A 20,268-nucleotide genomic window follows, 5' to 3' on the forward strand; every position below is an offset into this window, starting at 1 on the left:
AATGTCAATTAACATATATATTAAAAATTCTCAATAAAATTCAGCTCAAACTAAAGTAGTGTTTATCAGTACTCTACGACTTAGTAAATCACACTGTTGTTTCATTTGATTTAATTTGTCGCAAAAGAACAATACATAACAAAACAAAAACAAAAGAAACGAATCACTGTCAAGTGGCTCACCAAAATGGAAATTGAAAAGAGTTACACAATTATAATTAAAATACATTTAATAGCACTAGCTAGCTGTTGGTAGAACATGTTCTTAATATCAGTTCATTGTAGGGTGGTGTCATTTAAATAGTACAATACCAGATTGACATTATGCCCTGGGCATCATGGATGTTTTACAGTTATGTTTTGTAATTATACACGATAAACCTTTTATCAAATATGTTCAAATGTTCAACTTTCTTATTCTTTAGAATAGTTTAATTCTGCCTTGATTGACATACCTAAACCTGTACGTTCTAATGAAATCTTGCTTTTAAATATAAATTATTTTTGTTATTCTTTATGTACTATATAAATATGTTTTTGATGTTTGTTTGTTATAGCTTTTGATATTTTATTCATTTTATATATTTAATATAAAATGTAAATTCTAACAATTTATCTTTTGCTGCCACTAGAATTTGAATAATAATGACATTTTAAATTGGGGTTGGGGGGAGGGGGTGTGGAATAGCCATTGCAGGCATTTAATCAACACAAAATGATCGGATTGTTGTTGTAGTACAAGATACTACTGTAGCGTTGTAAGTGTGGATTGATCCATTAATCTGTGGATTTCAGGATGAACCATTAAACTACAGCTTCAAAGTAAAGCACTGTGATATACAAACCCATCTGTTAAATTCGTCCTAACACTTGACACATAAAATGGCAATGAAGCGTTTAATATTTGTTTAAGTTAATTAAGTATAGCAACATGGACAGCGTTGGCAGCAGTTAATGGCGCTGGCTAGCTGCAAGAAATAACACTTTACTGTGTAAATTCCAGACATGATATCGTTGATTTTCACTTATAAACAGACAGATCTATGTTAACCTAATTGATTATTTTAATTGCATTGATAAGAGCAACAATGTGATGTGTATGTTTAATGATATACTATTATTGTGTGATACAATCAGCACTATTATTAGAGCATTCCTAAATTAATCTTAACTGCAATTAATTACTAATAATTTAACATAGAAATCGATCCTTTACTTAAACAAAACACAGTACACATTCTTGTTGATCTCCCAGAAAATAGTCAATAAATATTTTTATTATTAAAAACAATTTTATAGAGAGAAAAATTAATTAAAGAATTAAAGTTTTAATGCAAAACATGTTTAAACTAGGAAAATAAAAATTACGTCCTTTCGTAGAAATGATTAAGATAAGATAATATCTAGTGTAGTACTAATAGTTAGTGCCTTCTACCACTATCTAGTTGCATCCAGGGCAGTACCACACTTCACTGTTTTACCATTAGTGCATCCCTGATAGCTTTTCCAATACCGCAATCCGTATGGATGATCCATTAGGGCTTAAATCCGGCTGGTGTAAGCCATGTTTCGTTGCTAGATAAAGTTTGAGGTATCTTTTACTTTGTTTCCTTGCATTCTGAAGATTGATGCATGTTCCAGACTTCTTTATTACTTTTTTTTTTCATTTTTTAATAACAACCGGACTACTGTAAGAGTACTGTACTAGTTGTTGTTTAAACATAACAACAACTCCATTAAATTAAACAACTGTACCATAGTAGTTACTGAATAAAGAACAGTATGTTTCTGATCTTCAGGGGAGCTATAAATACACAATAAAAGATATCATTATTTTTTAAGTAGTATTTATTAAGTGGGTCACTATTTGTGGAAATTACAAACTTCATTGTGTCCATTGTAAAACTTTTAGTTTAGTACTTATAAGCTTCGTGTATTTGCGTAATGTTCTTTCGTTTAAGATATATTTGCTTTGAGAATCATCATAGTATTTATTTTTAATATTTGTTTAAACAAGACCAAGCAACTAAAATATGATTTTTGTACCCAAACAGCGAGAATTAAATAAACAAAGAATTGAATAAAATGGATACTATGTTTACATACAGTAGTAGTAAAAATATATATTTCTTTTAGTTTGAAGATAAAATTGAGTAGGATAACTAAAGGTCACATCCAAAGGTCACATCCTCGTATATCAGAATCAAGATATTTCATAATTTCTTCTGCTATTCCTTTTCATATCCCTTTTCATAAATCATATATGAATAGGCATTTTATAATGCTGTCAGAAGACAGAATACCACCAGGAAAAAACGTATTGGATTGCAACCCACGGTAACTTTGAACCTATGATATATGTAGTATTTGGGAAATATTTGACTGTAGGTGATGATGTAAAGGAAGACCGCTTTCTTTCAACCTGTTATATCCCCTGTGGCAACAAAGAAAACACCATACAATGAATCACCAACATGCATTCCAACCTCAGCCTGTAAACAGTCCTGTTTGAACTCGCTTTTGTATAAAGAATATATTGTACTTTATTTCATTATATCATAAAGGAAGAAAAATGTTATCATTTAATAAATTTTCATTTTGCATTTTCGTCTCACCATGTGAGAAATGTTTACATTCTAAGATTCCAACCTCCTGTAAAATAGACATGTTTGTATAAAGAATATTGTACTTTTTTTAAAAATTACATTTATATCATAAAAGAAGAAAAATGTCATTATTAAATATATTTTCATTTTTCATTTTCGTCTGACCATGTGAGAAATATTTACATTCTAATATTAAGTAGTGGAACTATTTAGAACGTGCTACCCTGGGATATTAGGTAACCACTGTGATTTGTTGCGAGATATTGTTACGAGATTTTGATGATATCTAATTGCATCCTTTCGGGTGACTCCATTGCGGCATTTAAGAAAGTTGTTAAAACCTATTTATTTCCGATTAACTACTAGTAGTAGTAGGTAGGAGTAGGTGCCAAACACCACTATGGCACTTGTACAGTATTCAATATTTTAAATTGCAGGGGAATGGTGTTTGAATCCTATGTTTTATTTGGTTAGTCTATTTCTTGTCTTTGACTTTTTAAAAAAATGCTCTGATCTATACGAAATAGCGCTATATAAATGTTGCATTATTATTATTATTATCATAATATTATGATAAAACCCAAAATATTAAAGTATTATCGTGCAATTATTAATTTTTATCTGTACTGTTTGGTATATACAACTTTTCAGTTTGATATATCATCTTATTTGATTATAAAATATTTGAAAATAAAAATATTCGAAACCCATTACTGCTTACACTTTTGAACAACATCAATAATATTACATGGATAAGTTTTATTAAGAAAAGGATTATTTTTTGTAAAAAAAACTGGGTACATATAAACAATAGATGTTTTAATGATGCTTTGAATATATCACAAGGCCATTCAAACATAACCATATTATATCTTGCTTTTTGATTTATTATATTTCTATTATCACCAAAAACAAAAGTAAGTTTGTACTTAAGTAATGATGTAGAACTCAGCTGTAAATTATTACCTTTCTTAATTAGCAACAGATTCTAAAAATTAATAAATATTCGTTTTTATTCCTTTGGGAAATGAAGTCCTGAGAACAAGTATTTTTTCTTCACTGGCTTTGTTTCAACGGTAAAGGTGTATTCCATCAAAGTGTATGGTTGCCATGGTTTCTTTGGTCATTTTGCGGAACTACCACAGTCTAATTCTGAGACGGTAATTCTCCCACCTAGTGGGGTGGAGAGAGTCGGGTGTCGTTGAGAATTACTCTGACAAAAACAACAGAATACATTGATCGTCACCTGCAAGCAACCGACGTACAGAACACATTGATTAAATATGACTTGTTAGCTAAGTCGTGTGTTAATAATACCTAGGCCTACACAGTTCAATTTCCCTACACAGCAAACGGCATAAGAACTTATTCTCAACAGAATATCTTCATTCTTGTTTTCTCAATGTTGATATGCAGCATCATTCTAATATACAGTAAACCATACTTTATATTCATCTTTTTAATTGCAACGATATCAAGTTAACGACGTCACTTTGAAATAAGTTACAAGTCACATGTTTAATAAGATCAAATTACACATGTGAATTCAAGTGTAATTTATTTAACAGCTCAGTACAATAGAGAGGCACACACAGTGTTATGTGACAGTACATTGTATTATGCAAGTCACTCACAAAGCCTGTTTCAAGCTATATAACAGTAGGTTAATCAAGTCAAATATACGTTGTGTACAATAGATGCGGCGACTCGAAAAGAATGTCACTGCAACAATTTCAAGTACACAATTATTGTTTGTGGATGCTTAGCGATGTAAATGGATACAAATTTGTAATATTAGCTGTAAAATTGATTTGAATAGTAAAAAGGGTTAGAACGGTTTGTAGAGAGCGTTAAACTTATAGTTTGCTAAAGGTAACGAAGGGCGTTTGTTAACCATGTGTGTGTGTCAACGAAATGTCATTGGACTTGAGCACCTGAACCAATACTAATGCTTCCAGTTGTCAGTGTTTTCTTATGTTGTGTTATTAAGCCAATAATCCATATTTACTCATACTAATTGTTTAGCTGTTCAATTTATGAAATTTTGTTTGCAATCATTTATCAGCATGTTGTTTCACCAATAAATAAAATAATTTTTAAACGTATGTTTTTAAAATTTGATATGGCCTTTTTAAAATAATATTTGTAAGTTACTTTTTCATTGGTTTACAAAAGGTGTCGTGTATTTTAAAGATTTTTTAAACATAATATAAATAAATATTGAATGAAAATGTTTATAATGCACATATCATAGCTCCTGCAGTATGTCCTGTTATTAAAGTTAGTTAAAGAATAAGGTTTTTTGTAAGGCAATAACACAAAGACTGGATTTCTTAAATCATGTTAATAGGTCTAGGCCTAAGCTAGTGACTTAAAGTGTACCAAAATGCAGCCTATTTTTCCTATTTCATACACATTTATTCAGTTATAACAATAATAACTGGGGCCTGGAATAGAAGCAAAGGCTATCTCATGAGGGCCCCAACAATATTATATGTAATACATGAAAAAATATATAAAAAAAAGTAAACAATAAAATAAATAAATACTACTACTCCACTTCTTCAACCTTACAAAACCCTGATCTATTTAAGCGAAAAATCTTGTTACTTTAGGCAGTAAATTATTAATAGATATCCACAATCAATCGTTAAGTGATAAGAACGTAAACTTACCATTGTGATCAATTCTACTGGTACTGTACCTAAGTTTTATTATTTTTAAAAATGGTTCATAATAAAGAAGATCCTTTGTTGTATAGAATTATGCTTAAATATATTATGCCGTTTTATTATATTTTGTACCATTTATTTGGTTAATAATATATTTTGTACCATTTATTTGGTTAATAATATTATATTTTGTACCATTTATTTGGTTAATATTATATTTTGTACCATTTATTTGGGTAATAATATTATATTTTGTACCATTTATTTGGTTAATATTATATTTTGTACCATTTATTTGGGTAATAATATTATATTTTGTACAATTTATTTGGTTAATAATATTATATTTTGTACCATTTATTTGGTTAATATTATATTTTGTGCCATTTATTTGGGTAATAATATTATATTTTGTACCATTTATTTGGTTAATATTATATTTTGTACCATTTATTTGGTTAATAATATTATATTTTGTACCATTTATTTGGTTAATAATATTATATTTTGTACCATTTATTTGGTTAATAATATTATATTTTGTACCATTTATTTGGTTAATAATATATTTTGTGCCATTTAATTTGGGTAATAATATATTTTGTGCCATTTAATGCTGGTGTAATACATTTTATGCCATTTAATTATGCTTAAATATAAGAAACATATTTCGCATAAATTTGCTGTTCTTAAACATAACTAATAGATAACGAGGAATTAAAATGTGCCCCAGCGCGAATCAAATTTTGGATTAGTGCTATTATAATATAGATTTCGTTGCTGCGTTTTGAGCGTTAATTAATTACTACCATATGACATTGTGTTGAGGATGACTAAGTAAAGTAATTTAGCGTCAAACTTTTTTGTAATATGACTTGTAGTAAAACAGATATATATATCATGCTTTTAGAGACAAATATGGACGCTGTTTTTTTCATAAACATTGAAATGTGCTATATTTTACTGTTTTATTTAAAAAGCATAGTAATTGATACTGTATATAAATCCTTCCTTTATTTGGCAAGTTTCTCGGTGTTGAAAGTGTAGAAAATACACAAATATAGGGGGAATTTTTGTTCTTTTTATAGGGGGTATGAATCTCTATTTATATACCATTCTAAATTCTGACAATCTGAATCATGACGTCAAGGTTGAGTGCACTAAGAGAATTTTCAATAAAATCAATTCAGGTGTTTTGTGAACTTGTGTGGGAAAGGTAAACACAAGTGTGAGAGCACCTAACGTGTGCTATACTGACACTTATTGATAAATCAATCACACAATATTATCAATTCTTATCTTAGAACTTTGTCACTGCAAACTTTTGACAAATATAGAAATAGTCGTCGAAATCAAAAGAACTATATTTTAATTTGTTGTTTCTGTTTAGTTTTATCGCTTGCGTGTGTATTCTAGGGCTAATAAATATCATTAATTTGCCTTTACATACTCAACAATTATAGCAATCAATAGTGAGACTACTTGCATTCCCACGGTTCGTGTAAACATCACACTATTGTTAGCTGTATACATTGTGGGAACGCTATGTTGGTGAAAGTTATGTACTTGTTTATTTAGCCATTAAATTCTTTGTTATCGGATTAGATGTAATAATCGCAAATAAACCTGACACATTGAAGTAACATGTGACTGATGGATAAAACACTACATGCTTCTATACCTCCTATAATGCCAAAATTACTATTTTAAAATGATTTAGAACAACCAGTATTAACTATTATTAAAATTCCCAATGATTCAATCAATCTTAATCTTATGTTCTGTCTGCAATATCAAACTTTAGGTGACAAAACAATTTGATGTGCCCATATATGGACATGAGTTTGAGTATATCACTACTATATTTAGGCATATCACTACCGTATATGGGAACATCACACGTTTTTTTGTCAAACTAGTTTGATAGTGTAGACAGCTAGAGCATAAGACACATTCTGTATTGCAGTGGCATATACTGTATATCACATATGGTGCCTGTATCATCGTAGACCATAATAAGCAAGCCTTGATACAATACAGGCATCACATGTGTGATATATGACACTGTAGTCTATTTCGTGCCTAGCTTACCTGGATAAACCAACAATAGCCCCTTCTCCTCGAAGAGTGAGATATAACTCGAAAAGTAGAAGTTTTCATTGAATTCCCCTCTCCACAAATGGTATAGTCCATGAACTATGCCCTCAAGTGGGAGCCTGCCCATAAACCACCAGCATCATTTCTTTTCGAGACATGAAAGAGTAAACATGTCTTCAAAGAGCTTGCACAGTTGTGTATTATAGACTTAATGGACATAAAAGTTCATATACAGAGAAGCGGGTGGAACATGGCAATATCTATATGATATTCCATACGTTCTTACTTAGACGGTAGATAAGACATTACTAATTTTGCGCCAGACTCGTTACCAAGCAACAGCATTACACAATTTGAATGCACATTGTCTGGAACTTAAATTGCGGATAATATATTTTTATTAACATTCTCCTGCCTGCCACTAATAAATATTTATCTAAAACATATATTACATATTTAATGTAGTCTGATGTTCATTGTATAGTCTGAAAAATTAAGTTTGTACTTTAAAACAAGTTAAGCAGCTACTGCTTTAAAAAATTAGTAGGGAAAATGAATTTATAATTTAAATCTAACAAAGAGCCACGGAATATAAAAAAAGAATATTTACAACATAAGAACATTCTTAAGCTACTCTGAATATTTCTACACTTAAAGAGTAAATGATAATAATTATTAAGATGAGGTGAAATTGGTGAAATTTTGATGATTGAGACCGGAGTTTTTAAAACTGCATTTAATATTGGTTAAATTCGGTAGTTTTTATTTAAAAGAACCCATATATGTCTGGTTTAATACGTTTTTAAAACTGTATTCTTTACTTCCTTATTCCATCCATCTGTCAACAAAGCATTGAACTCTGTCTACACTATCAAACTACTTTGAAAAAAGAGTGTGATGTGCCCAAATATGGTAGTATGCTTAAATATGGTAGTGATATTCCCAAATGTGGTAGTGATATGACATCATAATATCCATATATGGGCACATTACCTTTTTTTTGTCACATAAAGTTTTTTTCTCTTTGTTTTCCACTTTTTATTTCTTTTGTTACACATTGAGTTTTTGCATAATGGGGTATATAAGCCCCATTTATTATTATCGACATCAAGACATCCATTTTCAACCCACAAGACAAATGCATCCATCAACTAGACTAGTCCAAAGGTTAACATTATGATTAATGCTTTAAAAAGACCCTGTAACATTATAATGATGTTGGATCTTTGGAATTCAAAATATTCAATCTTTTTAAAAGTTAATTTTGTATAAGCTTCATAGCCTTGATATACTTAGACATGATTTATGCAGAATATTGAACTTAATCAGAAATGGTTGTCCACTAAAGAGGGCATTACTAAATTTTAAACAAGGGACGACCCAGAAATTTGAAAGAATCCCACCATTCTCTGGACAGAAAATTGTGCGAGAGTGTTATTTTACAGCACATTTAGACTGAGCAAATTAATAAATAGTATCATTATTTACCAATAACAGTGTGCTATTCTGCTTGCACCTCTCCTGACCCCATAGATCTTTTATCAGATGTGTCTGTGTCTTTATTTATATATTAGGTAATATTTAGTGTTGTTTTTATTGAATGAGTGTAAGATCTATACCGAAATGAAGTAGGTTGCTTTGTTGCTACTGACCCTGAAGGGTAAATAAAGACCATAAACTATTTAATAGATACAATAAACAGTCACTAGACAACTTCCTAGGTAGTAGTAAAATATAATTTACTTTCACTCAAATATTTTTGGTATATTTCCTATTTGAGCCAGTTAAATATAATTGTGTTTATCTTATACTTGTTATTTCTTTTGTTACTATTACATTTTTCAAATGATGTAGATTTTGCTAAAGTTCATTTTAAAAACAGAAAACCAGTTTGAGCTACAGTGCTTGTAAATGTCGGTGCCAAACAATTTTATGCTCAAAGGGAGTGAGCTTTATTTTAATATGCTACTACATAAATTAGTTTGTAATTCATAGTTTTTTTATATATTACAGATTGATTATAGTCTCATAATTGAAGTCCGCAACTGGGACGAGGACACCAACAGCTGCAAAGCAGGTATACTTCTTTTACCCTCTCCCCACCCCTAAATCTCCCTCTCTCCACTTCCAATATGAAAAAAACCCAATAACAAATGTTTAAAGCCCTGTCTACACTGTCAAACTTTATGTGACAAAAATATGTGATGTGCTCATATATGGACATGATGATGTCATATCACTACCATATTTTAGCATATCACTACCATATTTGGGCACATTACACTTTTTTGTCAAACTAGTTTGATAGTTAGACAGAGCTTTAAACACAAATGAAAGTTCTCAGCATTCAGTATGTTAATAGTTTAAACATTAGCACTGTGATAATTACAATTAGTGTTATCATTTTATCATCTACTAAATTAGAAAACAAGATGCATTTATAATAGTTAGATAATCATTTCAAATTAGCACTATTTACAATAAAGAAATTTAATTAAATTTGTTTGGTATTGAAATAACTTCTCACACTAGCCTTGTCATACCATTCATGATTACATGTTTTATTTACTGATGAGCAGACAATAAAATTAACAAGTAATTAAAGATTCTCACCTGCTTTATCAATTTATTTGATCATAACATTTTATTAGTAATTTAGAGGAATTAGTTTGAAGTGTTTTTGGAAGGTCGAACCATGGATAACTCATCTGTGATAGGCTAGACACCCCTAATGTGATGGTTAGGTTTCCATTGATGTCTACTATGGGCCTCCTACAACCAAATACTCTCTGAACCCTGGGGTTACTTTTGATGAGTGTCATCCCTTATTCATAATATTTACTTGTTTGTCAGAGATGTGATGAACACATTCTTTTATTAGATTGTTTATTTTTTGTAAGGGATAAAAATAGATCGCAGCGTATGAATCTTTCAACATGAAGAAGAGATAGGTGAAAATATCCTACTGAATATGATTAAACTCAATTCTAAAGGATGTAGATACAAACTTTGACCAATGACAGCTGAGCTCATCTAAAGCATCGTTTGTCATTGGTCAAATTACATCTACCATGCTAGCCTAGTACTTAGGGTATGTTCAGATCATAGAGATATTATAGTGAATTATAATATCTCTATCATTCAGACCAATGGAGTTGTGCACCGTGTACGATAAAAAATCGTAACTCCGTACTGTAGGTCTGAACAGGCCCTTAAAAATCATGTAAACATAAACAATATTTTAAAGCTCTTTCACACATTCCACCTTGAAGCTAGAACTAGTTTTCATTATACTTTTACATTACTTTGCAGATTAACAGATCAATAACTTAATCTTTAACGGTAGACAATTAACTTTTAATCTTCTGAAAGATTGTTCTGTCCGTTAGGAATGTTGCGATGATGTTGTAATCAATAAGTTTTAATCAATAGGAGATCGTAAGAATACCCCCCCCCCCCCCCCCATTACCTCTAAATCAATACAATACAATTACTTAATTATACTGTAAGTATGTACCGCTATGAAGATACCACCATGGGAAAATGTCAATAATGATGGGATTGACTACAAAAATAACATTCCAATAAAAGTAACATTCTTATGTATATTTGCAAAATGTATGCAATCATCTCTTGTTTGAAAAAAATTTTCAGAAATTTTAAAGATGGCAAAACCAAATGCAGAATACTACTAAAATACTTTTCTGTGGATTCTGAGTTATCATTACAAACAGTGTATATTATGATATAGATAAAAATAAGATGTAGAATAATTTTGACGTAGTCTCCCCCAAAATGTTTGACCTGATATTTTAATTGTATGTATCAACTTATTTTTTTTAGGAGAAGGTAACTTGATTGAGCGTTCATTCTTTCACAATGTAATCAAGCCAAATGCAACTTGGTCGTCAACGATTAACCACAGGAACGTGAACAACAATGGCATAATGTTTGGTTACAAGTTACGGGTAATATGTGACCAATACTACTACGGCGATACGTGTAATAAGTACTGTCGACCGCACAATGTTTCACGGCACTTCACGTGCGACATGTTTGGAAATAAAGTATGCCACGAAGGCTGGATAGGCCCCAATTGTAATGAAGGTATGTCATCAACTTTTGGCAGTAGGGCTTAAATCTTGTCTACACTATCAAACTTTTTTTGTGACAAAAAAATGTGATATGCCCATATATGGACATGATGATGTCATATCACTACCATATTTGGGAATATCACTATCATATTTAGGCACATCACACTTATTTTTTTCAAACAGGTTTGATAGTGTAAACAATAGCTTTAAACCATTGAACATGAAATTGGGTACAAAAACTACAAGCTTATAGCAGTTTGACTTATAACCAGCCTGCTTTTATACTTGCTATTTTGATGGTGGACGACTTATCTAGTGGTAAAGAGTTGATGTTACCATATGTCTGTGGTGAGGGTACAGAATGGTGCTGGTACAGAGTGGTGCTGGTAATGGCAGTTTGAATTAACACCAAGGTGATGCCTACTGGAATAGTATTCACCTTCGTATATTTGCTGATGGTATAAACTTGTTTAATGAAGGAGGTTAATATTCATTGTTTGTGTCAATCTTTACCCAGGAGAATAAATATGTACCCAGTGGAATATGAATAATAATTTGGTTTAATAATGATTACTTGCTTCATTAGAAATGCTTCCCACGAGTGACTTTGATTGGATAATTAAAGGATATTTTCATTCATCTGGTAAAACAGTCTTTCCCTTTTAAAGCTCTGTCTACACTATCAAACTTTATGTGACAAAAAGTGATGTGCTTATATATGGACATAATGATGTACCCACTACATGTATCACTACCATATTTGAGCATATCACTGCCATATTTGGGCACATCACACAAACTAGTTTGATAGTGTAGACAAAGCTTAACATCAGCATAAATAAAAAGATGTTTATTTTCTTCTTTATGGTCCTTTTCATTATATTATTTCTTTCAAACATAATTAACCAATCTAATCCTTTGGTTTATTTATAAAATACTTTATATTCAAGACTAAAATTGGCAATGTTTTTGTAAAAGATTAAGATAAATGCTGGTATTAAGTACAAAGTTTCTTGCCATTTCACCATCTGGCCAGTATCCAATTAAACTTTACCAGTACATTATGTATGCAAGAAGAAACAAAAGTTTTCAAAGTGAACTTGGACGTTTGAAGCTGGTAATAATTTTGAGGGATCTTTGTTTCTAGAGAGTGATGCATGAAAGGTGTTAGTAAAACTATGGTGTAGTATTTTGTACAGAAGATGGTAATATAAAAAGCAAAGTTGTTTGCTGTTTGAACTTGGATGGTCACTAAGTATAGTTGTTGATGGTGGTGGTGAAGTTGGATACACACATTTGTGTGTTTTCCAGAGCTCTGAAATGTTTTAAATGTGTACATGCTGAAGCTCTGTCTACACTATAAAGTAGTTTGACAAAACAGGCGTGATGTGCACAAATATGGTAGTGATATGCCCAAATATGGTAGTGATATGATATCATCATGTCCATATATGGGCACATCACATTTTTTTGTCACATAAAGTTTGATAGTGTAGACAGAGCTTAAAGTTAAAACAATATTTTCTATGTACAACATTTTTCATTAGGCCAGAATCTTTAGTTCATGTCTCAAACATTGATTGAAGTATGGAATGTACCAGATCAGACTTGCCTTTATTTTTGTTTAATTCCCCTTTGATCTCAAACATCTAATAATTGGTGGCAAAACATATTAAATTATAAAATAAACACTGGTGTGACTTGTTGATTGATGATGGAGTGAAAGGCAGTCTGAGGAGAATACTCAAGAATTCAAAGTTACTTTTATACAAAAAGTTGTCTCTCTTCTGTGAAATACCTGTACATTCTTAATATTTTGACAGTTGAATTGTGATGGTAATTACAGAAACAAACCGTCTTTATAATTCGTACAAATTCCCAAGGATATTATATCTATGAAGCATTTTACAACAATTATGTTTGATGGATTTGCTGCATTTTACATCCGGGAGAACGACCTGACATCAGGAAAATAGATTCACTTCTGATTGCCATTTATTCCTTTTTATTGAATTACTAGTTGTAAAATTCCACCTAATTGTCAGTAAATTAGTTGAGTAAGTTTACAGCATACCGACGGCGGCGGCCTTTTGGTGCTTGGACAAAATAGGTTGTCTGGACAATGATAGGAAACATTAAACTGTAATGAAAATTAATTGTTTAATTGTGGATAATTTTGTTGAGGCTATGTGGTAATGAGAATACTGTGTTGATAGGAGGTGATAAAGAAGATGCTAGAGATGATACCATGTGATAGATATTGATGATGATGCCTTTAAACCTGTTTTCCACTATGCAAATATAGAATATAAATCCAAACAGTCAGAGGGAAATATGGCAAAAGTCTTCCTACTTTCTAGGAGTTTTATGAGGTTAATTTTAGTATCAGATAGTCTATATATTGACAACTCTGTACACAGTGTTGATTTTGCCATTTTCCCCTAAATCCAAAGGAAAATTGCTGAAAATGACAAAGCTATGTTTATTATTACATTTGATAATTCTTTTTATTTTGTAGCTGTTTGTAAGACTGGATGTAACCTTCTTCATGCAAACTGTACAAACACTCCAGGGCAATGCAGGTATGTATGTTTTACACTATCTACACCAAGGACTATTCTATTCTACATCTTAGTACATACTTCTCTTGTATAGACTTAATTTGTATAAAAACCCAGGCACCACTAAAGTATTGTCAATTACAATGCAAAATATAAGACAGCCGGTTGTAGTCCTTCAGCGCTACATTTTACAATTTCTAGGGCCTTGGTAACTTCCCCACCCGCTTCCCCATTTTAAAATCCTCAATCCGCCATTGTCGGCCATAGAATAATGATATGCTATAATATAAAGATATACTTAATAATGTATTACAGCCTTTTGTAGTATTATATTGATTTTATTTTGGCGGAAAAAAGGTGGGATTTGCACACAATGTAGTTCTTTGTTCACTTTCCAATATAATAGACTATATAAATTCACATTTAACTTAAGTTATAAATATAAAATACAATTGATTGATTTTATAGATGCATAGCAACGCCCATAACAACAACATAATTTGTCTTAATCACTATGATTCAATCAATGATATTGAATACAGCCACAATACCAGTCAACTACAAATTGATATTTGCTGTAGTGTACATGATTGTAACGTATTCAATTAATTATCCAAGGATGTTTATACACGTGTTGTTCATCAAATTATTGTTGTCTTATTTTGTATGATATTGGCAGTTATCAATATTAGCAGACACTAGTCTTAAACGTGTGTTCACATGAATACCAATTCATGCTTGAATGTCAACATACTGTCATAGTGGACCATTAAGCCCTCAAGCATGTTAATTGTATGATGTACGGGAATCATTCTAAAGCTCTGTCTACACTATCAAACTAGTTTGGTCAAAAAAGATTAGCACTTTAAAGTGTCTTAACAACAAGAACCACAATAAATAGATGTCATTGATGATTGTATCTTTAAAATTTAATGTAATAAAAAAACAAACGTATTAAAAGATTTAAAACATACAGTAGTACTTGATAAGATGATTGTTATTTGTAGAGAATTAATTAAAGATAATCACTTACTTACTCCAAGTACACATGACTTTAAACATCAAGGACTAACTTTTTGAGCTAATAATTAAGTCCCTTACAAAGATACTAATGAATAAGGTGTTTGTCTGTTAAGTATCAATTTATTAGGTAAACAAGACATGTAGGCGTGAGAAAATTTTATAACTGTGACAAATTATTCAAATTATTATTAAAAATATCTATATATGGTTAAATAACCTATGAGAGTGTGAACAATTAGCGAAAGAAAACTGAACTTTCTCCAAAATTGCAAAAGGTTCATTATGTGAAAAGGATCTTTTATTCAAATAATAATAAATTCTTCAACATTTTTTCTATAATTTTTAGTTTATTCCTTAATTTAAATATAACAATAATAATAGAATTAGAATAGAATTTAAAAAATAAAGTCATTGTTTAATACTAAAAAAAAACATCACAAAACATAACATAATTATTTTTTAATAATTTGTTTATTATCGACCGTACTGGACTGGATGCAATGCCTTGTTGCCTTGGCAGTAGATTTAGCCAGTGTGGGAAAGTTACTTGTTTAAAAGGACTACAATTTTAAACTAGAATAGTTTATGTTCAGTTTTAGCTTACTAATCTCTTTGTTGTGTTCTCACACAAATACCTTGATACATGTTCTTTGTCATGTCTTTGCCAAAAATGTTTGTCCCCTTTGTGTCTTTAACCCCACTAACCCATAATGCACCTAGTACTTATCTATTTATCTTTATGTCCTGTAATCCTGTGGGGAGGTAGGTTCTATGTTTAACCCTATTCATTGTTGTTCATTGACTTTTGATGTTATTTTCAGTGGATTGTATAATTGGTTATTAAAGGTATAATGAGAAATAGTTTCCATGGGAATATATCAAAATGTATGTTTCCTTGTCGTCAAAGACATTCATGTTCTACATGAACAACAGTTGCTTCCAACAATAGGTAGTAAACACATTAATAATGTTCCTTTTGCAAGATTTATAACTTTATTGTTTTAACATTTTTTTTTTACCAGAGCACCTCATTGGAGGACTTTCATTGGTTGCCCTTGACATCACTTTTTTGTTTTAAAACGTTCTTGTTTCTGTTGATTATAATTCCTATATTATATTCTTTTGTTATTGTTCTTCTTGTCAATGATTTTGTACTGATGTTGAAATAAATCAAATCATACAAAGTATATCTGTTACAGATATATATGTTTTTGACAGGCATAGAGAAAGATCAACTGTACAAGTTTTAATTTATAAGCGGTCAAGATGGAGAAATCCGAAAATTAAAAAAAAGACTTCCCAACCAAGCTTCGAACCCAGAACCTTGTGGTTGATTAGTTACTTAAGATTTGTATGTATTGCTTGTGTCAACAGATGTGCACAAGGTGGTTGATTAGTTATTTAAGATTTGTATGTATTACTTACATCCACAGATGTGCACAAGGTTGGCAGGGGGAATTTTGTGATATGTGTATCGTTCATCCAAACTGCGTCAACGCCAAATGTAACGCTCCTTTTGAGTGTTTTTGTGAACCAAATTGGGGTGGACAATACTGCAACCAATGTAAGTAGTACAACATAGTAATCATTAACAGCAAATAGATTATTGACTGGTATTATTAACTGACCAATTGACCTGTATTTATCTTGACCTCCACTACTACAGATGACCAGAGACTGGTTGTTGTTGTTGTGAATAAAAATTAGACTGCCACATTTTAAAACCAGTAGCCAAGAAAATCGTGTTTTTTTTTTTGCTTTAATAGTCACTTTCTATTATTTTGAATTAATTGCTGTTTGCTATCATAATATTTATAGCTATATTTCTAAGTTCTGATTTAATGTCATGGTGATAATGTTGGTTCCCAAACAAAGCTGTTGATAGAAGACGTAAAATGTGTTTGTTTTGTATAAATAATAATATAACCACTTAGCATTCTAAGTGCTTTACTTAAGTCCTCTACTTCAAAGTATCTGTTGTTATCTTATAAAAAATTCAAAATGATTTCAGATCGTGTTTGGCCAATTTAAATTCATCTTATTTCATTATAGTACTAAACGTATAGCTTACCATTTGACCCTTGACATAATTATGGAAAAAATTGCACTTAAGTTAATCTATTCATTTCTGATTATAGGACAACGTATGTTATTGTTGTCTAGTCTTTTGTAATTATTATATAGTCAGTGTGTTTTTATTTTACTAGATTAGTAGTATTAATTATTTAAATATAAATTTTTTGTAAGCATCCCTTAATAAATTTGTAAATGATGATAAATTTCATTATTAATTCAAAAATTTCCATCCATTTTACTCAGAATAGATAATAAATTAGATAAATTAAGAATGCAACATTGTATTAAATACGTGCTTTAATATGTGTTGCTATAGTAATACTATGGCAACACATTTCAGAGTGTTTTTATAGTACTTGGGTATTTACAAGAAAAAAAAAGTGCATACAGTTACAATGAAAGTATTATGGCTAGCCAATGAACAATCTGCATGCCAGGCCTCCCTATGGTCTCCTTTACGTGAAGGCCAAATGGGGATAGAGGTGGTCCTGCCCTGGGACTCTCATAAAAGGTAGTCAATACTTAATAAAAGGCATTTGTGATTCAGTTTTTAAGCCATTGAGGGATATAATCTTTTTTTAGAATTGAAAATAGTCCATTTAGAATTAACTAGCATTTGATTAGCATAGGGAAAGGATGGTTCATTCTGTAAGGAAAGGCTAGTCAGGATGTGGTCGGAACACCGGAGCGCTGATGCGGAAAAAAACACCGGAGCACCATGGGAGCACTGATGTGGAAAAAAAAGACAGGAGAAAATAAAATTATAATTTGATTGCAGGGGAGAAATATGGACATGTAGTAATATGCCAACATCATCATCTTCCTTTTAAACGCATTGTGTCAAGTTCAACAAGGGATTCATTATTCATATTAATATAGTGACTAAGTTAGGTGTGTCTCAAAATATAATATTAAGTATATCAATTTATGAATTGTAGTATGGATATCTGTATTGATTACTTGGATGTCGGGATGTAATACACACTCTGAGGTGGGTCACTTCAGGTTTGTTCCATATTGAATGGCACATGCTGTGGGTGTAACATCCTTGAGAACCAGGAACCCACAGGTTCACCAAAACACCTGTTTCATGATGCTACATCAGATCTTGGTATTACTATTTATGCACAATGAAATTTACATATTGAATTATTATAGTATTTGCTGTATTAAAAGATACTGGTATTTGAGTATATGTTTAATTTAAAGCAGGGAGATTTCAAATATACATTACATATTAGTATTTATAAATATTACTATTTATCTTCAATCAAATAATAATTCTTAATAATTTTTATAGTTATAGTTATGTAGCTTCGTTATTTTGCGGTAATTTGTGACTCTTTTGTATAATAACAGACTTTAACATTTTGTAATTTTCATGTATATATTAATGAAAATTATATCCCTATTCTCGATGTTAATAATGCTTTTTTATTTATGTTTTTATAATTTTATTTTAATGTAAAGCTATCAATTTCAGCATTAACAATAAATAAATAATAATATATATGTACAGTATATAAAAATAATATGCATAATAATCATATACTTTATTATTATCATTTTATAACTCTTTTTTTAGTAATCATACACACTGTTTATTACAGTGTGTGTATCTAAAGTAATACATTTGCCAGTGTAGCATAGCAACTAGTTTTACTGTTCACATTTATAGAATTATTGTATACTGTAAAATACAATACAATAAAAAAAACATGTTTACTAGATACAAAATTCAGCCTGATTAGCAATAAAATATCAGCTCAACAAATTTCTAAAATGAAAATTTTTCCTGCATATAATTCTACATTGAAACAAAATACAATCATATATTGCAGTAACAAATTTAGTTTCTGCAGTAACTGCAGTAGAATAATTTTGACATGATTTCTTCACTCGTTTTTAGGTTTTTTTAAAAGCTTCATATGCTTTACCCATTATGGTTTTGTAGTTGACAATTTTCAATATGGAAACATATTTCCTAAAAAGCTAAATGTTTTTATTTTAAGAATCACAAAAAAAACAGCATTTTAATTTGTTCATTTCAATAGATGGATAACATGTGTGTGTTGCGTGTTGTTGGTGGCATGTGGTGTGATGTTGGTTGGTTTAAATGTCAAAAGCTTTTTTTAATGTAAAAACATATGGTTAATTCACATTATAAAAGAGTATTTTTAATATTGTAAATTATGCAGTTTAAAAATTCTCATTAGGCCTAATGGCTAATGTTTTAAAATTATGAGTAGGCGTGATTGTAATTGTAAACACTAATTTGAGATACGGTTTAGCATCGTTGTAGTTGTGTTTAATGTGTGAACACAAGCTATATACTGTGTAATGGCTTGCAAAGCTGTTTGCAAGTTGAATTAGGCAGAGGGCTATCATAGCCACAAAAAAACGCTTGAAATATACCATAGGTTATAAAATAGTCCAAAAATGATGATTCGGCTTAATATTGGTAACATGAATTTGGCACACATGGCTTGTAACTTGAGTTGCAATCTAGTTACGGAAAAAATAAAAAAACGCTCCCTGAGGAAAGAATAACAACTTAAAAAGAGTCTGTTGATCGTTTCCTTATTAATTACCATGTACAATTAATTACCTCGAAGGAGAAGTTTTCTCAGGGTAGGTAGGGCCATTTATTGATTGTTATTGATCAGGATTTACGCGTTCAATCAAGCAAAGCAGATAAACAAGTTGAATTACTTTAACAATCAATAACTTTAGATGATGATATAACATCCTTTGTAATATTATTGTAAGATTAACATTGATGTCGCTAGATAGTGGAGCTGTAGCTTGGTGGTTAACATGCTTTCCTTCCAATCCCACGATCCAGGGTTCAATCCTGACCTAAAGTGTCAGGATTTTAACTTGCGACTTTTTCAACTTCACTCCCAAATACTTGCAGGTGGATGTGGGTTTCCATCCTAAAAAAACATGATCATAACAGTGAGGAAAATGGAATTAATTAGTTTTTTTTACAAAAACATTTTTAAAAAGCAGATGGGCAGGTAATAATTTTTTTGGTGGGAAACCAAATGGTAGACCTACTTTTTAAAAACTTTGCAAGCCCTGTACTTGTAGCATCACCTGCTTAATTGATAAGTAATTGTTTACTACACCTGCTG

General features: G+C 30.6%; 1 protein-coding gene across 1 annotated transcript in view; it reads left to right on the forward strand.

The window, feature by feature from the left end:
• LOC144852423 (protein jagged-1b-like) overlaps positions 1-20,268 on the forward strand; it is a 52,254-nt gene that overhangs the window by 9,422 nt on the left and 22,564 nt on the right. Inside the window, exons 3-6 of the mRNA XM_078710221.1 lie at positions 9,388-9,451; positions 11,218-11,481; positions 13,990-14,053; positions 16,489-16,619. Coding sequence (XP_078566347.1) covers positions 9,388-9,451; positions 11,218-11,481; positions 13,990-14,053; positions 16,489-16,619 — 523 coding nt within the window. The remainder of the gene's footprint in view (positions 1-9,387; positions 9,452-11,217; positions 11,482-13,989; positions 14,054-16,488; positions 16,620-20,268) is intronic.

This window comes from Antedon bifida, chromosome 9, assembly GCF_963402885.1.
Source record: "Antedon bifida chromosome 9, ecAntBifi1.1, whole genome shotgun sequence".
Classification (NCBI taxonomy): Eukaryota; Metazoa; Echinodermata; class Crinoidea; order Comatulida; family Antedonidae; genus Antedon; species Antedon bifida.